The sequence below is a fragment of the Eleutherodactylus coqui genome, chromosome 13 (assembly GCF_035609145.1).
Source record: "Eleutherodactylus coqui strain aEleCoq1 chromosome 13, aEleCoq1.hap1, whole genome shotgun sequence".
Classification (NCBI taxonomy): domain Eukaryota; kingdom Metazoa; phylum Chordata; class Amphibia; order Anura; family Eleutherodactylidae; genus Eleutherodactylus; species Eleutherodactylus coqui.
The window spans coordinates 124,229,119-124,250,548 of record NC_089849.1 but is presented as its reverse complement, the minus strand read 5'-3'; the positions used below and the strand labels follow the sequence as shown (position 1 = coordinate 124,250,548).

The 21,430-nt window shown below is 48.9% G+C and overlaps 1 protein-coding gene across 1 annotated transcript in view; it reads right to left on the bottom strand.

The window, feature by feature from the left end:
* Positions 1-2,819: 2,819 nt before the first annotated feature.
* Positions 2,820-21,430, bottom strand: part of LOC136588125 (oocyte zinc finger protein XlCOF7.1-like) — a 37,894-nt gene continuing 19,283 nt past the window's right edge. The window contains exons 4-7 of the mRNA XM_066587112.1: positions 17,709-17,832; positions 16,999-17,099; positions 14,545-14,638; positions 2,820-3,909 (exon numbers count right to left, since the gene is read on the bottom strand). Coding sequence (XP_066443209.1) covers positions 3,146-3,909; positions 14,545-14,638; positions 16,999-17,099; positions 17,709-17,832 — 1,083 coding nt within the window. The 3' untranslated portion in view covers positions 2,820-3,145. The remainder of the gene's footprint in view (positions 3,910-14,544; positions 14,639-16,998; positions 17,100-17,708; positions 17,833-21,430) is intronic.

Genomic DNA, 21,430 nt, shown 5'->3' with positions numbered 1-21,430 from the left:
GGACGTCCCCCCCCCTTAAAAAAAAAAAAATTAAAATCACCTGCTAAAATAAGAGGTTCAGAATCATTAAATTTGGGGTAAAATCTCTAACATTCTTGCGCTTTCATTTCTATCAGGAGAACCATAAACGTTTAGAAATGCCACTTAATACCATCAATAATGATTTGACCAACAAAATTCTACTTGGTAAAATTTCGGTAATAACATCAATTAAAACATTCCCTTTAAAGAAATGACGACCCCTGCTGACCAGGAGTAGTTTGATCCAAACCAGACTAATATTCCATGTACCCAATCCTCTTCATATTTCTTGTATTGTGCTCTATGTGGGATGCCGCGCTCCTGCAAGCAAAAAAACAGAAGAAGCAAAATTAGTAAGATAGTTAAAAAGGCCATGCTGTCTTAATTGCTTCTCTACGCTCCTCACATTGAGGGTAAGTCCAGATAACTCATCTGTGTGACATCCCACACAGACCTCATGGGTAATGTGCCCTCCTTGGGATCTAGCAAAGCAGCTGGACTTTCCACTTGTATCCCCTCATCAGGGGTGGATACTTGATTCACTTCTTTTATCGTGGAGGAAACTTCTGAGCCCCCCACCTGGCAGGGAGGGGCATTTTGAGGTGGCTCCTCCAGGGAAATGTTTGGTTTCTCATCAGTCCTCCCTGCTTTTCAAACCTTTGGGCCTTTTTACAGTTGCTACTGCTCCCACGGGGTCCTCTGCCTCAGGCACTTTTCAAGCTGGCACCTGGATCAGCTTCACTGGGTTTCCCCCATGGTCCAGTTTTCTGAGAGGGTATAACCATCTGACGATCCCCAGCCCTCCTCTTGCTTCACCTTTGCTCCTTTGGAATGCTTTCATCCGTTTTGGGGGTAGGTCTGTTGGAAAAATCTCCTTGGGGGGAGAGTGTGGCTGCCCTTGCTGCTCCATATTTCATGTTCTATGGCGACAAGAATTAGAGATGACCAACTTTGCTGCAAAAATGGTATTTTTTCAGCAAGGCTGGGTTTCAGCAAGGAAATGTCTGAAATCCTGGATAGCCTAGGGGAGAGAGCTGCTAACTGGAGCGCAAGGGGTCTCTGGTTCGAGTCCTGACAAACAATAAAATCAATGTTGAAAAGTTCTCTCTAAGGCTGCCTTCACACGCGTATGAAAATCGTGCGATATTTGTGTGTCGCATGACACACAAATCTTGCACTAATATGAACCCATACATTCTTTTGACTAGGGCCATACTCATGAGTGATTTTTTTTTCCCCACATTGCATCACACCGCGATGCATCAAACAAATCGCTGCATGTCCTATCTTTGGGTGTGCCCTTGCATCGCTAATTGTTGTCAATGGAACAGGCGGCAGCATCACACCGCTTACTAGGTGTACGAGAGTGCGATGTTTCCCATTGAAAACAATGGAAAACACCCCACAATGCGGACAGCCGCAGCGGAGGATCGCTACTTCCCTGCAGTGATGAGTTAACACAAAAACGCCTCGCATCCGTGGAAATATCGCATGTTGGTGAGCGCGATATTGGGCAAAGTTTCACTTGCCCATGTGAAGCAAGCCTAAGGAAGAGGCCATATCAGTCTATTATTAGCCTTAGTAGTCAGTGTGAAAACCGCAGGATTTTAGGACGCTTTTAAAGTATAAAGTGTGACTTTCAAAATTCAAAACACAAACAATTCTCAAAAAAAAGTTAAAGGGGTTGTCCCGCGCCGAAACGGGTTTTTTTTTTTTTTTAACCCCCCCCCCCCCCCCGTTCGGCGCGAGACAACCCCGATGCAGGGGTTAAAAAAACACATCGGGTAGTACTTACCCGAATCCCGGCGGTCCGGCGTCTTCATACTCACCTGCTGAAGATGGCCGCCGGGATCCTGTCTCTCTGTGGACCGCAGGGCTTCTGTGCGGTCCATTGCCGATTCCAGCCTCCTGATTGGCTGGAATCGGCACGTGACGGGGCGGAGCTACACGGAGCCGGCATTCTGCACGAGCGGCCCCATTGAAGACAGCAGAAGACCCGGACTGCGCAAGCGCGGCTAATTTGGCCATCGGAGGCCGAAAATTAGTCGGCACCATGGAGACGAGGACGCCAGCAACGGAGCAGGTAAGTATAAAACTTTTGATAACTTCTGTATGGCTCATAATTAATGCACAATGTACATTACAAAGTGCATTATTATGGCCATACAGAAGTGTATAGACCCACTTGCTGCCGCGGGACAACCCCTTTAAATATATAAACTTGGTTTACGGCTGTAGCAAAGCATAACTTGACCTTAACGCATTTTTGTGCCGTTGTTTATTTGCCCTTTCAATGGCTTTGCATCGTCTCTTGTGATGTTAGGATAACAATCGATTTTTAATGACTTTGGATAACTTGTTGCAGAAAATTATCAGTCAAGTTAAACTTTGCTACATTTTGCAGGTTGTTTTCTGATGACATATTCCCTTTAATGAGATATTCCACAGTCTTCTAATCCCCATAGCATGCAGGTGAAGAATGACTGGAGAGGTGGCCGTGCATGTACATGTGTCAAACACGGACTCATGCTTTCTCCGTTAAATCCCATTGAAGAGAATGGAGAGCACTGTGGCCATCTCTACATTCATCCTCTACCTGGATGCGATCGCCAACAGCCGCCTCACCAGGCAGGACAGGCATTAGGGGACTACAAATATGCCATAAATGTCTAAGACAGTCACCTAGTCGCTCTCTATGCTCCTGAGGAAATCATTTGAGTGACAGCTCCCATGCTCCCAGGTTTAATATCAAGTTAACAGGCGGGTAAAATAAATGCAATGTAAATATTTTAAACGTTTAATATACATAGACACATCAATATTTTAGAGTCTTTAAATAGAAGTAAATGACATATCTGAATTATTCAACGTCAATTGGTATATTATATTCAACAGCATCGGTTTCGTGTTTATATACAGTGTTTTTTGGCTGCGCAGTGCTAAAAATGTGTTTCGCATGTAAAGACTGTGCGGTCAAAAACTGCATCAGAAAAGTGTAGTAAGTAGTGGTAAAACAACATATGTGAATACACCCTTACATCTGCGGTAAAGTGTTTGCTGCAGGATGAACATTAACATGGTCTCAGGATTTTCTGTTGTCTCTTATGTGTAATAGGGGTTGATATCAAGGTGAAACATTTCCCACATTCTGAACATGAAAACAGATTTTTCTTGTATGAATTATCTGATGTTTCACAAGATAGGCTTTCTGGGTGAAACATTTCCCACAGTCTGCACATGAATGTGGCTTGTCTCCTGTGTGATTTTTCTGATGTTCAACAAGATGCGATTTCACAGTAAAACACTTCCCACATTCTGTACATGAATACGGCTTCTCTCCGGTGTGAATTCTCTGATGTCTAACAAGATCTGATTTCTGGTTAAAACATTTCCCACATTCTGTACATGAATACGGCTTCTCTCCAGTGTGGATTCTCTGATGTCCACCAAGACTTGATTTCTGAGTGAAACGTTTCCCACATTCAGTACATGAGAATGGCCTCTCTCCTCTGTGATTTTTCTGATGTTGAACAAGGTGCGATCTCTGAATAAAACATTTCCCACATTCTGAACATAAAAACGGTCTCTCATTTTTGTGAATTCTCATATGTCTACAAAGACTACATTTAGTCTTGAAATTCTTCCCACATTCATAACATGTAAATATTTTACCGCCTTGAGTTACTGTTTCTTGCTGATCATGCAGTGACTGATCTGATGATGGCTCTTTGTGATCATTGAGATCAGCGGATAAATCTCTGTTGTGAAGGACCAAGTTTAATGAGGTAACGGGATATGTTCCAGGATTATTTTGTGCGGTATCATCATACTCTGCTTTATAATCTGGAGATAAAACACAATCTTCCTCCAATGTTTTGTCAAAGTCATCTGTTGGGCAGAAACAAAGGTTAGGATTTTCGTCTTTTGCAAAGACAATAAAGAAGAATAATAAAGCTGGAAAATAACTGTCTATTTGGTAGGGCAATAGTATATTAGACTAGGACAGTAAACGGTACCTGTGGGAGTAGCAGCAGTTCTGGGTATCAGTGGTAAAGGCAGAATTGCTGTGGTGAAAGTAGTAGTACAATACCCATTGGGGTTCAGAGTGGGCTGAAATTCATTCAAGATCAAAAACTCATTACACTCTACTGAACAATACTGGCAGTGAATTACTGCCACTGTCCTTAATGCGTAGTGTAATGAAAAAAATAACATGACTGTATGTATTTGGCATCCACATGGTCAATTTTGTAAGGAGAATCAACCATTGGGACTACTAGACAATATTGGCCAGAGCTTAAGGGTTCCCTCTTGCAGAAGACATAGTGTTTGGTCCTGCAAACTTCAGAAAAGGGGGCAAATGAACATCTACTCCAAACTGAAGCATCAAAGTACAGAACATTCATGGTACTTTCTAATAATAATAATCTTTATTTTTACAGCGCCAGCTTATTCCACAGCACTGGAACACAAACAATACAACAGTTACATATAGTATTCAAAATTAGTGGGAAACAAGTAGGGGTGGGGGGCTGCAGCAATGGGCTTACACGTAGCAAGGAGGAGGTGGTGCAGGAGGTACAGGGGTAGATGTACACAGTAGGCAGAGTGCGGAATGTGGGGTGCCATACGTAGACAAAGGTCCAGGCATGCAGTGGGAGGGGCAGCGGGGCTTGTTGTGAGGGTGAAGGGGGTTAGTTTAGGAAACTTGGTATGGCTCTTTGAAGAGGTGTGTTTTTAAGGCACGTCTGAAGTTCCATGCATCGGGGATTGTCCAGATGTTTTGGGGTAGTGCATTTCAGAGGATTGATGCTGCTCTGGAGAGGTCCTGGAGGCGAGAATGTGAGGTTCATAGTAGAGGGGCGTTGAGTCTGAATGTGTTATCGGATTGCAGTGCACAGGCTGGGTGATATATGGACAGGAGGGAAGCGATGTATGATGGTGCAGCACCATGGAGAGCCCTGTGGGTGAGCATGAAGAGTTTGAATTGAGTTCTGTAGTGGATGGGCAGCCAATGCAGCGACTGGCATAGTGCCCAAGTGTCTGGATAGGAAGAAGAGTCTAGCTTCTGCATTTAGTATGGATTGGAGAAGGAGCAGTCTGGTGCAAAGAAAGCCGATTAGCAGAGTTGCAGTAGTCGAGCCGAGAGTGGATGAGGGCGACAACACGTGTCTTTAGCGCGTCTGTGGTGAGGAACAGACAGATTTTAGCAATATTTCTGAGGTGCAGGTAGCATGTTCAGGCCAGAGAGTGGATGTCGGGGATAATGGAGAGATCAGAATCCAGTGTGATCCCAAGACAGTGGGAATGCTGTCTGGGGTTATGATGGTGCCAGATACTGATATGGAGATGTTGAGGGGAGGTCTGCTGGCAGAGGGTGGAAAAGATGAGAAGGCTAGTTTTTTGAGAGGTTAAGTCTGAGAAAAAGGGAGACATGGTGTTAGAGACAGCAGGCAAACTGTAGGTGAGGTTTTGGAGGAAAGGTGCAGAGATGTCAAAGGAAGAGGTGTATAACTGGGTGTCATCAGCATACAGATGATATTGGAGGCCAAATCTGCAGATGGTTTGTCCGATTTGGGCCGTATAGATTGGGAAGAGTAGGGGGCCGAGGACCGAGCCCTAGGAGACCCTAAAAGCGAGGGGGAGCGGAGAGGAGATAGAGCCAGCAAAGGAAACACTGAAAAAGTGGTCAGAGAGATAGGAGGAGAACCAGGAGAGAGCAGTGTCCTTTAGTCCAATGAAGCGAAGTGAGGAGGAGATCATGGTCAATCGTGACAAATGCAGCAGAGAGGCCAATGAGGATCAGTAGGGAGTAATCACCCCTTAATTTGGCCATCATCAGGTTGTTTGATACTTTTATGAGGGTGGTTTCGGTCGAGTGTAGGGGTGAAAGCTGGACAGTAGGGGGTCGAGAAGAGAGTTTTTAGAAAGAAAGCGTGTAAAGTGGGAATAAAGCAGGTTTGAGATGGGTTGCAGTTGGCAGCGTTGGTTGGGTCAAGGGTCGACTTCCTTAGCAGAGCGGATATGATGGAGTGTTTGAATGAGGAGGGAAAGATACCTGAGGTTTGGGAGAGGTTGAAGATGGTGGTGAGGTGGGTAATGACAGACAGGTAGAGGGAGCGGAGGATGTGTGAGGGTTGCTGCCGCAGGTGGTGGGGTGAGGAAAGCAGTCTGGAGACCTTTCTCCCTTATCACCTCAGTGTCCATTCATGAACACGTATTTAGCTAATAACCGTTGTGCAGCTCTAGAAATCGACCCCAGAGGCTAAGAATATAAATCATGATTTGGGCAATAAAACGTGTTCACAACTTGGGGGCTCAGATCCAAGTCTGAGTTATTTGCCCCTTGTATGTCTCCTTAAGCTTTTTGTGCTTTATACTTTGTGAAGCTTCATGATTTACAAGAACATGCAGAGTAAGGCTGCCTGCACACGGGCGGAAATCCCGCGGCGGGATTTCCCGCTGGATTTCCGCCGCTCAAAGCCTGCATAGGATTGCGTTAACAAACGCACTCCTATGCAGACGGCCGCGGTTTGGCTGCGCGAAATCTCGTGCGGCAAACAAACGGCGGCATGTCCTATTTCTGAAACGTCATTCACCCGGCCGCCGGTTCTGGTCTGCGCATGTGCCAGCTGCCCGGCAGTCGGCACATTAAAGAGCCGGGGCCACCGGGCGCGGGTGAGTACACGCTCGTCCCTGCAGGCACTCGGGTCGGGTCCCGCGGCGAGAATCCCGCCGGATCCGACCCGGTCGTCTGCAGGCGGCCTTACAGAAAATGCTAGTGCAGAAGAGGAAAACAGGCTCACCACCATAGGCTCCAACAATGAGGTATGATTTTAAGGTTTAGATAGGGAAATCTAACAATTCTGAATGTTACTGGATTGCAAAAGAATAATCCTAGAAGCTTGTTCTATAGAAGATATTTTCAGAAGATCTTTTTTGGATAATTCCCATGCCTCAAGCATCTTCACTGTTTAGTAAGAAGTGCTACAACGCAACATCTGTCAAATGGCTCCTCCAATAGCCTATTGTAGCTTACAACATGTGATCAGCTACAAGGAATGCTACTGTATGTAGTCTGCTTCATAGATAATGCCAAAGCCTACTAAAGCTGGGGTAGTTTACTCCACGGCTAGGAAAGGAGTGTTGCTGCATATAGTCTTATCAATAAATTCCAGCACTCGCTAAATAGGTAGATCACTCTCATAACTGCAAGTTGTAACTCCTCTTAGATTAGTTATCAGTCTTGAGGTATGTAAACACAAAGCCTTTTAAATGAATGCTCCTCCCCTTCATTACATCATTCTGCATCCAAGTAGTTTCAAACTCTATCATGGTCAGAAGAAGACCACGCCCCAGTGGAAATGATTAAACCATGTGACAGAGTGAACCATAAAGGCTATAGTAGGCTTCTGCAGCAGCTACTTGGTGGACCAAATATACCAGACAGCTGTTACGTCCATCCTTCCTTTCACGCTCACCCACTGCCGAAACTCCCGGCAGAATCAGTCACCAGCGGACATAACTTAGAAACAGACATAAATTATGACTAACAACCACACAAAACACAAACCCAACATACCAGCACACATAACCAAATAGAATTGCTATCCTAAATACAAGGTATTAGCTTGTGGATTGGCCAAGTTAATTAAGCCCGCGATCCCACATCAAGGGTCCTCATCTCGCGGGTTCCTACTCTAACGAGACAACTACCCCCAGGAAACCTGCCTGCAAGCAGAACGATCGTCCCAATAAGGACAGCTCTATGCTGGAATCTAAGGACCTCAACTCACCCAGAGATGGTAAACAATCCACATCAGGACAGGACAGAGTTCACACCAACACACCATGAATTGCATGCAACCCAGAACAGGACAGTTCACACCACATGTCCGGCCACTTGCACAGAAACAGAACATGTTGCTGTTCACACCACAGCATAGAACAGGACTCCACTCAGAACTCTCATGCATACAGATATCAAACCATAGCTAGTCCAAGTATCCTCACACCAGGGAGAAAGAGAGTCAGCCACCGTGCTGACATACAGGGAACCATGTCAAGAATCACCCATCTGACCATGCATGAGATCAGATGCCTGGAGGCCGCACCTGTAAAAGTGGAAGGGAGAGGCGGTACACATAAGATGCAGATGGAGAAAACAGGTTCCACACCATCCTCAGGAAAAGAGAAAGACATTACAGTACAGCATGCATGACACCTAGTCCTGAGTGAAGAGATACCAGCTTTCTTATGCAGAGGAACTGGTATATATATGTAGCACAATTATTCCACACCTGTAAAGGTGTGCTCCTAGAAGCCTGTAGAACCACAGGTCCCAGCACACACACCTTGACTGCGGCCTTATTGAGCCATGCAGCAGAGTAAACTATGTGCGCCTCAGTAGGCTGTTGGAGCATCTAGTAAGGCTAGGTAGAAATGGAACAAGTTCCTAATAGTGCCGTGAAGCCTGAGAGGACGGATACACTACATTAGGCTACTGTATATAGTCTGCTTCATGGCTCTCTGAATGAATTCTTTTGATTCTATTATTGACCCCTGACGTCAAAACGCGTAAGAAATGGGTCATTTAAAATCCTATGCTGCAATCGAAGCGTGGAGGTGACATGTGAAAGCAACCCTCTGGTTTCAGGACAAAATTCTGTCCCGAGACTGGAGGGAGGATTATATTACCTGCACTTGTTCTTCTCCACTGTCCCTCTGATCCACTTGTTCCAGGTTGTTTTCTGCCTTCCGAGATGGCCAACACAATCTTTAGACTACTAATGCACTATACCTGCTCTCTGATTGGCCAGAACTGCTCATGTGACAAGAACTGCTCAATCAGAGAGCAATGCACAATGTGCATTACGTTGATAGAGAATTGCCACAGACAACTTTGATACTCAAAAACAGGACCCAAATCATGCGGATTGGAGAGGTGACAGAAAAGAACAACTGCAGGTAATACACCCCTGCCCCTCTTGTCCTGGGACAGAATTTTGTCCCAAAATGGGAGGGTTGATTTAATGCAGTTCCTGTTTCTTTACATTCAGCGTGGCAACAGCAAATAACATATGACACAGTGTATTTACGCTAACAAATTTTTGACTAAAGTTATTATTTATCTTTTCTTACTTTCAGTGACCTGTGACATCTCAGAGGAGCCGTATCCAGATGTGACAGCATTCATTCTGCGATTTGTATTTGGATCTTTTAGGCTCCCCAGAGGGGCCTTTTACAATAGTTTCGCTTTTCAGAATACTGAATAATTTGCCTGCATCCTATTAAGCCCTGCCACAGGCAGGGCTTGAGAGGTCACTGTCTTTTCAACTTCTACTTATATGATAGCCAGTGTGATAACTAGCAAAGGATCACCTTGGGTTTAACCGAAAATTAAATTTTTTTGTTGAAAAATCATTCTAAAGTGCTGGCCACTGGGAGTCCCTCTTCCTCCCATCTTTCTGTCCACTGCTCGCTGTCAAGTGTGTTACTGTAGATGGTACAAAAGTAGAACAGAACATAGACGAGGGAGATGAGTCACTGTGCTCACTGAAGCCTATGAAAGCAGAGGGAAGGAGGGAGGAGGAGGAGGGAGAGAGACTCTCACACAGATGTGCCTGTTGGATATAAGGGTGAGTTATTCGCCATTTCTTAACATCACTACTGCTGTAGACTGTCCTACATGATGAGGTTTTGTTGCAGACAGAGCAGAATTAGCAGTTCTATGTGAATAGATTATAGAAGACAGCAGAGCAGCAGGGCTATTCCCACCACTGCTAAGAGAATTGAGAATCACATATTCACCCTATTGAAAGGGAAAACGGGTGAAAAAATATACAGCAGCTTACTGTGCAGAGCCATCTCGAGAGTTAGGCACACTTTAATAGTCTAAAGTCTATGACAGACATTACAATGAAACAGCAGCCCGAATCTCTGCACTGGTAGGGCCATTCGGGGGGACAGAGGGAGCCCCCTCCCTCTGTCAAGCCATATAAATGCTGCAGTCAGTGCTGACCATGGCTAAAATTTAAAGGGTTGATGGCTGTGATCAGAGTTATTACCAGTATTTGCCAGCCAGCCCCTGCCGTCTATGGAGCGGGCTTGGCTTCCAAGTCTACTGCACACATATGACATCAATTAATGTTGAATTGTGTGCCCAGTGACATTCCTTACTTGTCACATGGGCTTCTAGTGTACAAGTCCTCAGCAGGTTTATGGAACGTCATCAGTAAGGTCCCTATCGGGTCTTCTGTTGGCTGCAGGAGTCATTTATAGAAATAGACAAAGAATCCTCTGAAGGAAGGAAATGGATTTGGTTAGAGCAGCGATTCGCAGCTCCAGTCCTCTAGTGCCCTCAAATAGGTCATGAGTTGTAGACATCCTATTATGTAGCAGAGTAGGGCTAGCCCGATAGTGACCGGTGTCAAAGGACGTATTAGCGGTCACTAGGGGGTTAATATTAAACCTGTGTACGTTACGTGAACCTATTTGTTCTTGCCATAATCCATCCTGAATGCGGCAGCCAGGCTCATCTTCCTGTCCAGCCGCTACTCGGATGCCTCTGCCCTGTGCCGGTCACTGCACTGGCTGCCCGTCAAATACAGAATTCAATTTAAACTCACTACCTTCATCCATAAAGCGCTCCACAGTGCAGCGCCCCCCTATATTGCCTCTCTCATCTCAATCCATCACCCAGCCCAGGCTCTTCGCTCTGTTAACGAAATCAGACTGAGCGCCCCTTTAATTTGAACCTCACAATCCCACCTCCAAGACTTCTCCAGAGCAGCACCGGTCCTCTGGAACGCAGTACCAAAGAACACCCGGGCAATCCAGGACTCACAGAACTTCAGGCGTGATCTAAAAACGCACCTCTTCAGGGAGGCATACTGCATACCCTAAAACAAACCCCTCTGTACTCCGCCTGTTAACATGCTCCCTGACCTACTGACTGCAATCCCTGATAGCCATCATAAACTGCCCCTTGCAGTCATATCGATTCTGCCGTCACACGGCTAAATGTCTGACCATTGTCTATGTATATAGCATCCCTCACTCTCCACCCCGGGGGCTTTGTGTCTTAGGCCTCATGTCCACGGGGAAAATCGGGCCCGCTACGGATTCTACATGGAGAATCTGCAGCGGGTCCCTCCTGCCCCGCGGACATGAGCGCTGAAAATAAGAATTTAAAAGCATTTACCTATCCGTAGCGGGCGGCGAAGCTCTGCTCTTCCTCACGGCCGGATCTTCTCTTTCGGCCGGCGGATGAATTCCTTACGCCGGCGGCACGTCTCCGGCACGTCGTCGACGTGCCGCGCGCATGCGCCGGGCACATCCGCCGAGCCGAAGCAAGGGAGATGCGGCCGTGAGGAAGAGAAGAGCTTCCCGGTCCGCTGCGGGTGAGTAAATTCTTTAAATTCCTATTTTAGGTCTCCCGCGGATCCGGACGGCTTCCATAGGCTTCAATAGAAGCCCGCGGGAGCCGTCCCCGCGGGAGACCCGCACGAAAATGGAGCATGGTCCAGATTTTTTCATGCTCCATTTTTTTTTAAATGCCTTTTATTGACGATCCGCGGGTATTTATCTACCCGCGGGTGGTCAATGCATCCCTATGGGGTGCGGATCCGCGCGCGGGAGATCCGCTGCGGATTTTAAATCTCATTTTGCCCGTGGACATGAGCCCTTAGTATGATGACGATTTACAGATTGCTCTCCCGCTACTCTTCCTCTGCAGTGTGCTGCTGGGTTTGTAGGTTTCATGCATGAGTTGGCTCCAGCCTCTTCAAGGCCCAAAGCTTGATCACCCCTCATTACCATTCAGCAACTGTCCCTGGCTTGTAAAGGATCCTTCCCCATCACTCAATGCCTGAACAATAAGATCCTTTGTGCTCCGGAAACCTACAATAGTGTGTCTGTTCCTGTTTCATTCGGTTCAGCCCAGCTTGTATACTTGGCATCTTCTTGCCTACTGCCCTTGCGGACCCCTGCTGTCTAGTGTTTCCTCCACTGGCTTTGGGTTGAGCTCTCTCCGCCTAGGATTGCTGCCCGTTGCCTTGGTACGTGACTTGGAGTCTTCAGTGTATTTGCAAGAGATTACTCTGAGGAACGTGTTCTTGGGATTCCCGGTGTCAAATTCTACAGAACTCACAATACCTTCGTACCTTCAACTTCGCTCCCTATTTCAGCCATAAGAGGGTTGGTAAAACTCTCCTGTTGGCCTGGCTACAGTTTTCTCAAGCCATGGGTCCCAATGAAGCCCCTCTGTTTGATGTATACAAGAAGGATGCCAAGCAGCCCACCTGCCAGGGCTAGATGCTCTAGATTTCCTAAAACGGATTCCAATTGAAGGACTTGCTAGTTCCTGCTTCCGCTGTACCAGTAACCTCTGCCTATTCCACAGCCAGTGCCAGTAGTTTGGGCCTTCACTGAGCTACACCTCCATGATATGATGGTAAGGCCTGCAGAGATTCTCAACCAGTCAAATAGCCATTTTGAAATCCTGGCCGACTACTTTTCCTCAAATCAAGCAAAAAATCACAGAATTTCTCTGCTGTCTAACGAAGCTCTGGCCTGGGTTTCTCTTCTCTGAATGTAATGACCCAGTGATGTCCAATCGCCAATTGTACTTGACAACTTTGAAAAGGTTCTTTAAAAACCTGGAGGGGCTTCCTCTGCAGCCTCTTCTATGGTCCGGCTATGTCAACTTAACTTTGCAATGGGCCAATGTGATATTCAAATCCACATCCTGGCATCTGAATTAAAGGGTTATTCCATCTCAATGTGTTGTAAATGGGAAGATAAAGCACTCACCCATTGCATTCCTATTTTGAAAATGCCCGTTCTCATACAATGCTCCAGTCGTTTACTACTCATTGCCAGGAAGGCAACCAGCTCCACTATGGAGCCACGATGAGCGGCACTTGCGCACCGCGTCACCTTCTTTTAGGTGGGCAGAAGCTCTGGAGTGCATACACACTAACCTCCGCACTCTGTAATTATGTTAAATATACTAAGTGCATTACAGCTTTTCTGATGAAACATATAATTATAAAAATATAGTAGCACACCCCTTGAGACCCTGTACACCCCTGCGGACACTGCACACCTCTGGGGACCCTGCACACCCCTGAGAAACCTGCACACCACTGGGGACATACTTCGCTATAATAAGGAAGGCAGAAGTCTCGGCACACTTTTACACAGAACGATTATCCTTCAAATAATGGTAGAATCATGCACAAAGGCCCAGTAACGCTTCAGTGTACACGGCAAACTAATGAACGAGAATGTGTTCGCTTATCGTCCGTCGCTCATTTAACCCCTTGAGTGGCACGCCCGGAAAATTTCCGGGGACGAGCTCCACTGCTCATAGCAACATAGCCCGGAAGATTTCCGGGCTATGTATCACTATGGGAGCTGCAGAGCACAATGCCACAAGCTGTAGCATTGTGCTCTGCCTGCACAGACCCACACAGAGCAGTGCAAGGGCTTTGAAAAACCAGCAGAAGATATTGCCAACATGTCAGCAATGTCCTGCTTTGTTTACAAGTTGCCATAGAGACCATCGGCTTGTCAGAAGCAAGCCGATGGTCTCTGTGGCAGGGAGAGCTGGTTGTTAGCTGTCAGAGGACAGCTAGGTACTAGCTCTTACAGCAGAGATCAGAGAAAACCTCCGATCTCTGCTGTGTTAACCCTTTACATGCTGCAGTCTATGTGACTGCAGCATGTAAAGGGCTGTCACTGCAGCATGTAAAGGGCTGTCACCATCGGACCCCCGGAATGTGATCAGGGGTCCTGATGGGTCCCTGTGGAAGTCCCCTAAAGGGACAAAAAAAAAAAAAGTGAAAAAATTATAAAAAAAAAACAAAAAAACACTTTTCTCCCTTTACCTTGTAAAAAATCAAAAATACAATCACACATGTGGTATCCGTGTGCGTCGTAATGACCCAGAGAAGGAAGTTAATGCATTATTTAACCCCTTAATTACATGGCCCCTTTTTTTCTTTTTTCCCCATTTCTTTTTTTCCTCCCCCCTGTTTAAAAAATCACAACTTGTCCCGCAAAAAACAAGCCCTTATATGGCCAAGTCAATGGAAAAATGAAAACGTTATGGCTCTTGAGACGCAACTGCAAAATTAGTTGAAATTCAATGATTAGACCATTTTAAAAAACCTGCCCTGGTGGGCACGACAGGGTGGTAGGAAACCTGCCACTCAAGGGGTTAATGCATGCATGAAGATCATTGTTTGCCAGTCATTCCATGTCAAGAATGATCATTCAGACATTCACAAACTATTCCCAAGCATTTCCAACTCCCGTGACGGGGCGACGATGGGCAGAATGAGCGAGGACGGAAAGGTGGAAAAATGTAAACAATATTCTGCAAGTGTAAACGGACGTCGTTAAGAGCAAATGACTCGTTCTCTCATTTGGTCATTCCAACGATTAAGTGCTGCGTGTCGAAGGACCCTTAGAGGTGAAGACCTCCACTATCTGATGCATCTAAGGGTCATCACTCACCTGGAGGAGCTTCTGCCTCCTTCCACCGCCGGCCGTCTTCCACCTCTTCCTCTTCAGCTTGTACTTCACATTTAATATCAGCCAGTTCTTCAATCTAATTCTCCAAGTAAAGAACACAAAATGCACAAATAAGAACACAGCTGGAGAAGCTTACAGACACCTTCACAAAGATTTAATATTAATTTGCTTCATACATGCTGATTGAAGCATCTCCTAATTAGCCTTCATTCAAAAGTCCCTATCATTTTGCTGCTGTAGTCTGAGAAATTCCTTTTAGTCTCCGAGTTGAATCGGGTCCGCGGATCTCCGGCAACGCAACTTGGTCCTCCATGCCAAATGTGGATGTAGGGGCTGCAGTCAGCGTCTATATGGGACATCATGGGCTGCTGCTGCCAGTCACCGACCTCGGCACTTCAGCCTGTAAATATGGTGTCACGGGGGAGACAGGAGCGTCCGGTGAAAGATATACGGGGACCTGGTTTATTATGTTTTAGCATGAGGAACATGTTTTTTTTAATTTATTTATATTGGACAACCCCCCCTTTGGGTTCCAAGTTTAGTAAAAATGCCCCAAACACCTGAATATATTTTCACACATGTACACATATACCTACCCACACGTGTGTATACATACACACACACCAATACACTTTACATACACATAGCAGCTCATCACACAAACACATAGACAGACCTTTACATATATATAGACAAATAGATGCTTTTACACAGATAGGCATACACACAAGTGTGCCTTTACATGCATACACTGAATGGCCACATGGTGGATCTCACAGCGGATTCCGTCTGTGACCCCAGCCAGCGAACTCCCTGTACCTGCATTATCTGTACTGCGGATGATCGCGGCGGCTCGCTGGTGGTCATGTGCAGTACAGATTTTTTTTTCAATATTTGTACTTCCCTCGCTGCCCCTAGGTAATGACGTGGGTACCTGCGCAGAGTCCACAGCAAAATAGGGCATGCTGTGATTCTTCTTCTGCTCACTTCGTATCTGCAGGTGTGAGTGAAGAACCGATAGTACATGCCTTTCAACGCGTGTGATTTGCTGCAGATCCTCCGTGTGGACGCCGACTGCAGATTCCAGAATAGGAATGAGAGGTCAACGTAGGATGTCAGGAATCATTCTGACGAATAGGCAATGCACTCCAGATGAGAGGCAGCACATAGGAATGAATCTCCTTACCAGTCGTTTAGATGATAGAATACATACTTTAATCGTAGTCCACAAAAAGAGCGACGTTTTGACCAAAGTTTCTATGGTCTATGCCTGAGAAAGACCATAGAAACTTTGGTCAAAACGTCGCTCTTTTTGTGGACTACGATTAAAGTATGTATTCTATCATCTAAACGACTGGTAAGGAGATTCATTCCTACGTGCTGCCTCTCATCTGGATTACACTGATATTTTCTACGGGTGTCTGGAGTCCGACACCCAGTTTGGCGTGCACTGGACTGTTTAACTACTCCCGCAGCAATTGCTGGTTTCTTTATGCTGCAGATCCATTCTTACATTGAATAGGCAATGCACGGCCAAGTAATTGGATAACTATAGGGTGCTGTCTGACGCTAATTAGTTAATGTACTTCTTCATTTGTCTTTAAGGCTTTTTTCCCACGAGCATATAGCGGCCCGCCGTTTTCACAGCCGGCTGATATACGCTGTAATCTGATGCATTGGAGTCCAGTGCATCAGGTCACATGGCCGTATTTTCGTGACGTAAAAGCGCCCGAACGGCCAATATAGCGCCGGGCGTTTTTACGTCGGACCCAAGAGATAGTACTGGAGCTATCCTTTGGGCCGGAATACGTTGGCTGTTGCATCGTTTATACCGCATAAAAGATCAGCGATGAAGCTCATCGTTCAGTTTAAACAGCGCCTGTTCAGTATTGAACGGCCGCTATGTTATCTCAATGGAGAGGGGGGGGGGGAGCGAGAGGAGAGAAATCTCCTGCACTGCCCGCCCCCTGCTGGCCACTCCACGAGCGAGTCAGCACTAATTGCTCCCGTGTGACAGCAAAATACAGTAAGAGAACCCAGACGGATGTCTTCCAACATCGGAGCTGTACAGCCTTAAATCATAATGTCTTCAGGGGTTAGACAGTGGATTGGGAAGGGTTAAAGCAAAACGTGTTTCCATACAGCGCTGGGCCAGCAGAGGTTCAGGGCCTGCAGACCTCCCATCCAGCATGTACCACATGGATTGATAGGACAACTAAAGCTAGGAGCAGCTTTCAAAGTGCATCTCAAGGGGAATACAGATTGCATCCTGAAACTTAGCACAACTCCAGGTAACCACTAAGATATGCAAAACTAACTTCTCAGGTCACCGGTGTCCATAGACTAGAACAGAACTAACTGTAGCCATTATCTACCAAGACAAGTAACATGTCACCACTGAACCAAGACTCTGATATGTTGTGATCGCTCACCTACCTTGTAATCCCATAGGACACTGCCACTATACTCTGGACAACTGTGCGTCAGAGAAGGACTGGGGAAGTCATCTGAGGGGGCTTTCATGCTGGATCCATCTGCTGAGGAAGCAAGGTTATTGTGTTAAAGGGGTTGTCCCGCGCCGAAACGGGTTTTTTTTTTTTTTCAACCCCCCCCCCCGTTCGGCGCGAGACAACCCCGATGCAGGGACCTAAAGAAAGCTTACCGGAGCGCTTACCTTAAACCCCGCGCTCCGGTGACTTCTATACTTACCGGTGAAGATGGCCGCCGGGATCCTCTTCCTCCGTGGACCGCAGCTCTTCTGTGCGGTCCATTGCCGATTCCAGCCTCCTGATTGGCTGGAATCGGCACGTGACGGGGCGGAGCTACACGGAGCCGGCATTCTGCACGAGCGGCCCCATTGAAGACAGGAGAAGACCCGGACTGCGCAAGCGCGGCTAATTTGGCCATCGGAGGCCGAAAATTAGTTGGCACCATGGAGACGAGGACGCCAGCAACGGAGCAGGTAAGTATAAAACTTTTTATAACTTCTGTATGGCGCATAATTAATGCACAATGTATATTACAAAGTGCATTAATATGGCCATACAGAAGTGTATAGACCCACTTGCTGCCGCGGGACAACCCCTTTAAGGATATTTCTTAAGGACCCTCAAAACAGCTAAACACCAATGAATGTTTCCACTTACACAATGATGTGATTGATTCGTGACGCTCCCCCATGACGTCCTTGTAGAGGTCCTTGTGTGCCTCTACATACTCCCACTCCTCCGTGGACAGATAAACAGCAACATCCTCACACCTTACAGGAACCTGCGAACAGACATACAGATTAGGTGGAGAAACTCACCCGCGGGCCTTCTGACAAATGTTGGGATCCAATTTTATTTTAGATAAGAAAACATGTAACAAAAGCTATAAGTGATGCTTCTTGGTCCGTCGTGCTGCTCTGGGAATCACTCGTGCTGCTCCCGGAATCACTCATGTGCCGCTCTTTAGAGCTAGTATACTCATATACCCTACAGAATTCCACCACTGTTTCTTCCTTTTACGTTGGGCTCATCGTACAGTAACAATTATCCTGTGGACATCACCATTATGGGGGTACCAAATTTATACCGTTTTTTATGTGTTGCTACTTTCCTACAATAAAAGCACTTAAAAAAAACTCAGTGCATTCACTTCTCCGCATTCTGAGACCAATACCGTATTTTTGCTCTATAAGACGCACTTTTTTACCTCCAAAGTGGGCTGGAAAAAGTCTGTGTGTCTTATAGAGCCAACATGCTGAAATCTGACCTGACCGGCAGCTGAAACGGATTATAAATCCTTCTCACTGAGCTGCATACAAAGCAGGAGTGCAGAGCAGCTGACAACAGCTGATTGCTGGGGAGCAGCAGGGAGCAGAGCGGCCGACAACAGCTGATTGCTGGGGAGCAGCAGGGAGCAGAGCGGCCGACAACAGCTCATTGCTGGGGAGCAGCAGGGAGCAGAGCGGCCGACAACAGCTGATTGCTGGGGAGCAGCAGTGAGCAGAGCGGCCGACAACAGCTGATTGCTGGGAAGCAGCAGGGAGCAGAGCGGCCAATAACAGCTGATGGCTGGGGAGCAGCAGGGAGAAGAGCGGCAGACAACAGCTGATGGCTGGGGAGCAGCAGGGAGCAGAGCGGCCGACAACAGCTGATGGCTGGGAAGCAGCAGGGAGCAGAGCGGCCGACAACAGCTAATTGCTGGGAAGCAGCAGGGAGCAGAGCGGCCGACAACAGCTGATTGCTGGGAAGCAGCAGGGAGCAGAAAGGCCGACAACAGCTGATTGCTGGGGAGCAGCAGGGAGCACAGCGGCCGACAACAGCTGATTGCTGGACAGCAGCAGGGAGCAGAGCGGCCGACAACAGCTGATTGCTGGGGAGCAGAGCGGCCGGCAACAGCTGATTGCTGGGGAGCAGAGCGGCCGGCAACAGCTGATTGCTGGGGAGCAGCAGGGAGCAGAGCGGCCGGCAACAGCTGATTGCTGGGGAGCAGCAGGGAGCAGAGCGGCCGACAACAGCTGATTGCTGGAGAGCAGCAGGGAGCAGAGCGGCCTACAACAGCTGATTGCTGGGGAGCAGAGCGGCCGGCAACAGCTGATTGCTGGGGAGCAGCAGGGAGCAGAGCAGCCGGCAACAGCTCATTGCTGGGGAGCAGAGCAGCCGGCAACAGCTCATTGCTGGGGAGCAGAGCAGCCGGCAACAGCTCATTGCTGGGGAGCAGAGCAGCCGGCAACAGCTCATTGCTGGCGAGCAGAGCAGCCGGCAACGGCTCATTGCTGGCGAGCAGAGCAGCCGGCAACAGCTCATTGCTGGGGAGCAGAGCAGCCGGCAACAGCTCATTGCTGGGGAGCAGAGCAGCCGGCAACAGCTCATTGCTGGGGAGCAGAGCAGCCGGCAACAGCTCATTGCTGGGGAGCAGAGCAGCCGGCAACAGCTCATTGCTGGGGAGCAGAGCAGCCGGCAACAGCTCATTGCTGGGGAGCAGAGCAGCCGGCAACAGCTCATTGCTGGGGAGCAGAGCAGCCGGCAACAGCTCATTGCTGGGGAGCAGAGCAGCCGGCAACAGCTCATTGCTGGGGAGCAGAGCAGCCGGCAACAGCTCATTGCTGGGGAGCAGAGCAGCCGGCAACAGCTCATTGCTGGGGAGCAGAGCAGCCGGCAACAGCTCATTGCTGGGGAGCAGAGCAGCCGGCAACAGCTCATTGCTGGGGAGCAGAGCAGCCGGCAACAGCTCATTGCTGGGGAGCAGAGCAGCCGGCAACAGCTCATTGCTGGGGAGCAGAGCAGCCGTCAACAGCTCATTGCTGGGGAGCAGAGCAGCCGGCAACAGCTCATTGCTGGGGAGCAGAGCAGCCGGCAACAGCTCATTGCTGGGGAGCAGAGCAGCCGGCAAGAGCTCATTGCTGGGGAGCAGCTGGGAGCAAAGCGGCCAGCAACAGCTCATTGCTGGGGAGCAGCAGGGAGCAGAGCGGCCGGCAACAGCTCATTGCTGGGAAGCAGCAGGGAGCAGAGCAGCCGTCAACAGCTCATTGCTGGGGAGCAGAGCAGCCGGCAACAGCTCATTGCTGGGGAGCAGAGCAGCCGGCAACAGCTCATTGCTGGGGAGCAGAGCAGCCGGCAAGAGCTCATTGCTGGGGAGCAGCTGGGAGCAAAGCGGCCAGCAACAGCTCATTGCTGGGGAGCAGCAGGGAGCAGAGCGGCCGGCAACAGCTCATTGCTGGGAAGCAGCAGGGAGCAGAGCGGCCGGCAACAGCTCATTGCTGGGGAGCACCAGGGAGCAGAGCGGCCGGCAACAGCTCATTGCTGGGGAGAAGCAGGGAGCAGAGCGGCCGGCAACAGCTCATTGCTGGGGAGAAGCAGGGAGCAGAGCGGCCGGCAACAGCTCATTGCTGGGGAGCAGCAGGGAGCAGAGCGGCCGACAACAGCTCATTGCTGGGGAGCAGCAGGGAGCAGAGCGGCCGGCAACAGCTCATTGCTGGGGAGCAGCAGGGAGCAGAGCGGCCGGCAACCGCTCATTGCTGGGGAGCAGCAGGGAGCAGAGCGGCCGGCAACAGCTCATTGCTGGGGAGCAGCAGGGAGCAGAGCGGCCGGCAACAGCTCATTGCTGGGGAGCAGCAGGGAGCAGAGCGGCCGGCAACAGCTCATTGCTGGGGAGCAGCAGGGAGCAGAGCGGCCGGCAACAGCTGACAGCTGGGAAGCAGCAGGGAGCAGAGCGGCCGACAACAGCTGATTGCTGGGGAGCAGCAGGGAGCAGAGCGGCCGACAACAGCTGATTGCTGGGAAGCAGCAGGGAGCAGAGAGGCCGACAACAGCTGATTGCTGGGAAGCAGCAGGGAGCAGAGCGGCCGACAACAGCTGATTGCTGGAGAGCAGCCGGGAGCAGAGCGGCCGACAACAGCTGATTGCTGGGGAGCAGAGCAGCCGGCAACAGCTGATTGCTGGGGAGCAGCAGGGAGCAGAGTGGCCGGCAACAGCTGATTGCTGGGGAGCAGAGCAGCCGGCAACAGCTGATTGCTGGGGAGCAGAGCAGCCGGCAACAGCTGATTGCTGGGGAGCAGAGCAGCCGGCAACAGCTCATTGCTGCGGAGCAGAGCAGCCGGCAACAGCTCATTGCTGCGGAGCAGAGCACCGGCAACAGCTCATTGCTGCGGAGCAGAGCAGCCGGCAACAGCTCATTGCTGCGGAGCAGAGCAGCCGGCAACAGCTCATTGCTGCGGAGCAGAGCAGCCGGCAACAGCTCATTGCTGGGGAGCAGAGCAGCCGGCAACAGCTCATTGCTGGGGAGCAGAGCAGCCGGCAACAGCTCATTGCTGGGGAGCAGAGCAGCCGGCAACAGCTCATTGCTGGGGAGCAGAGCAGCCGGCAACAGCTCATTGCTGGGG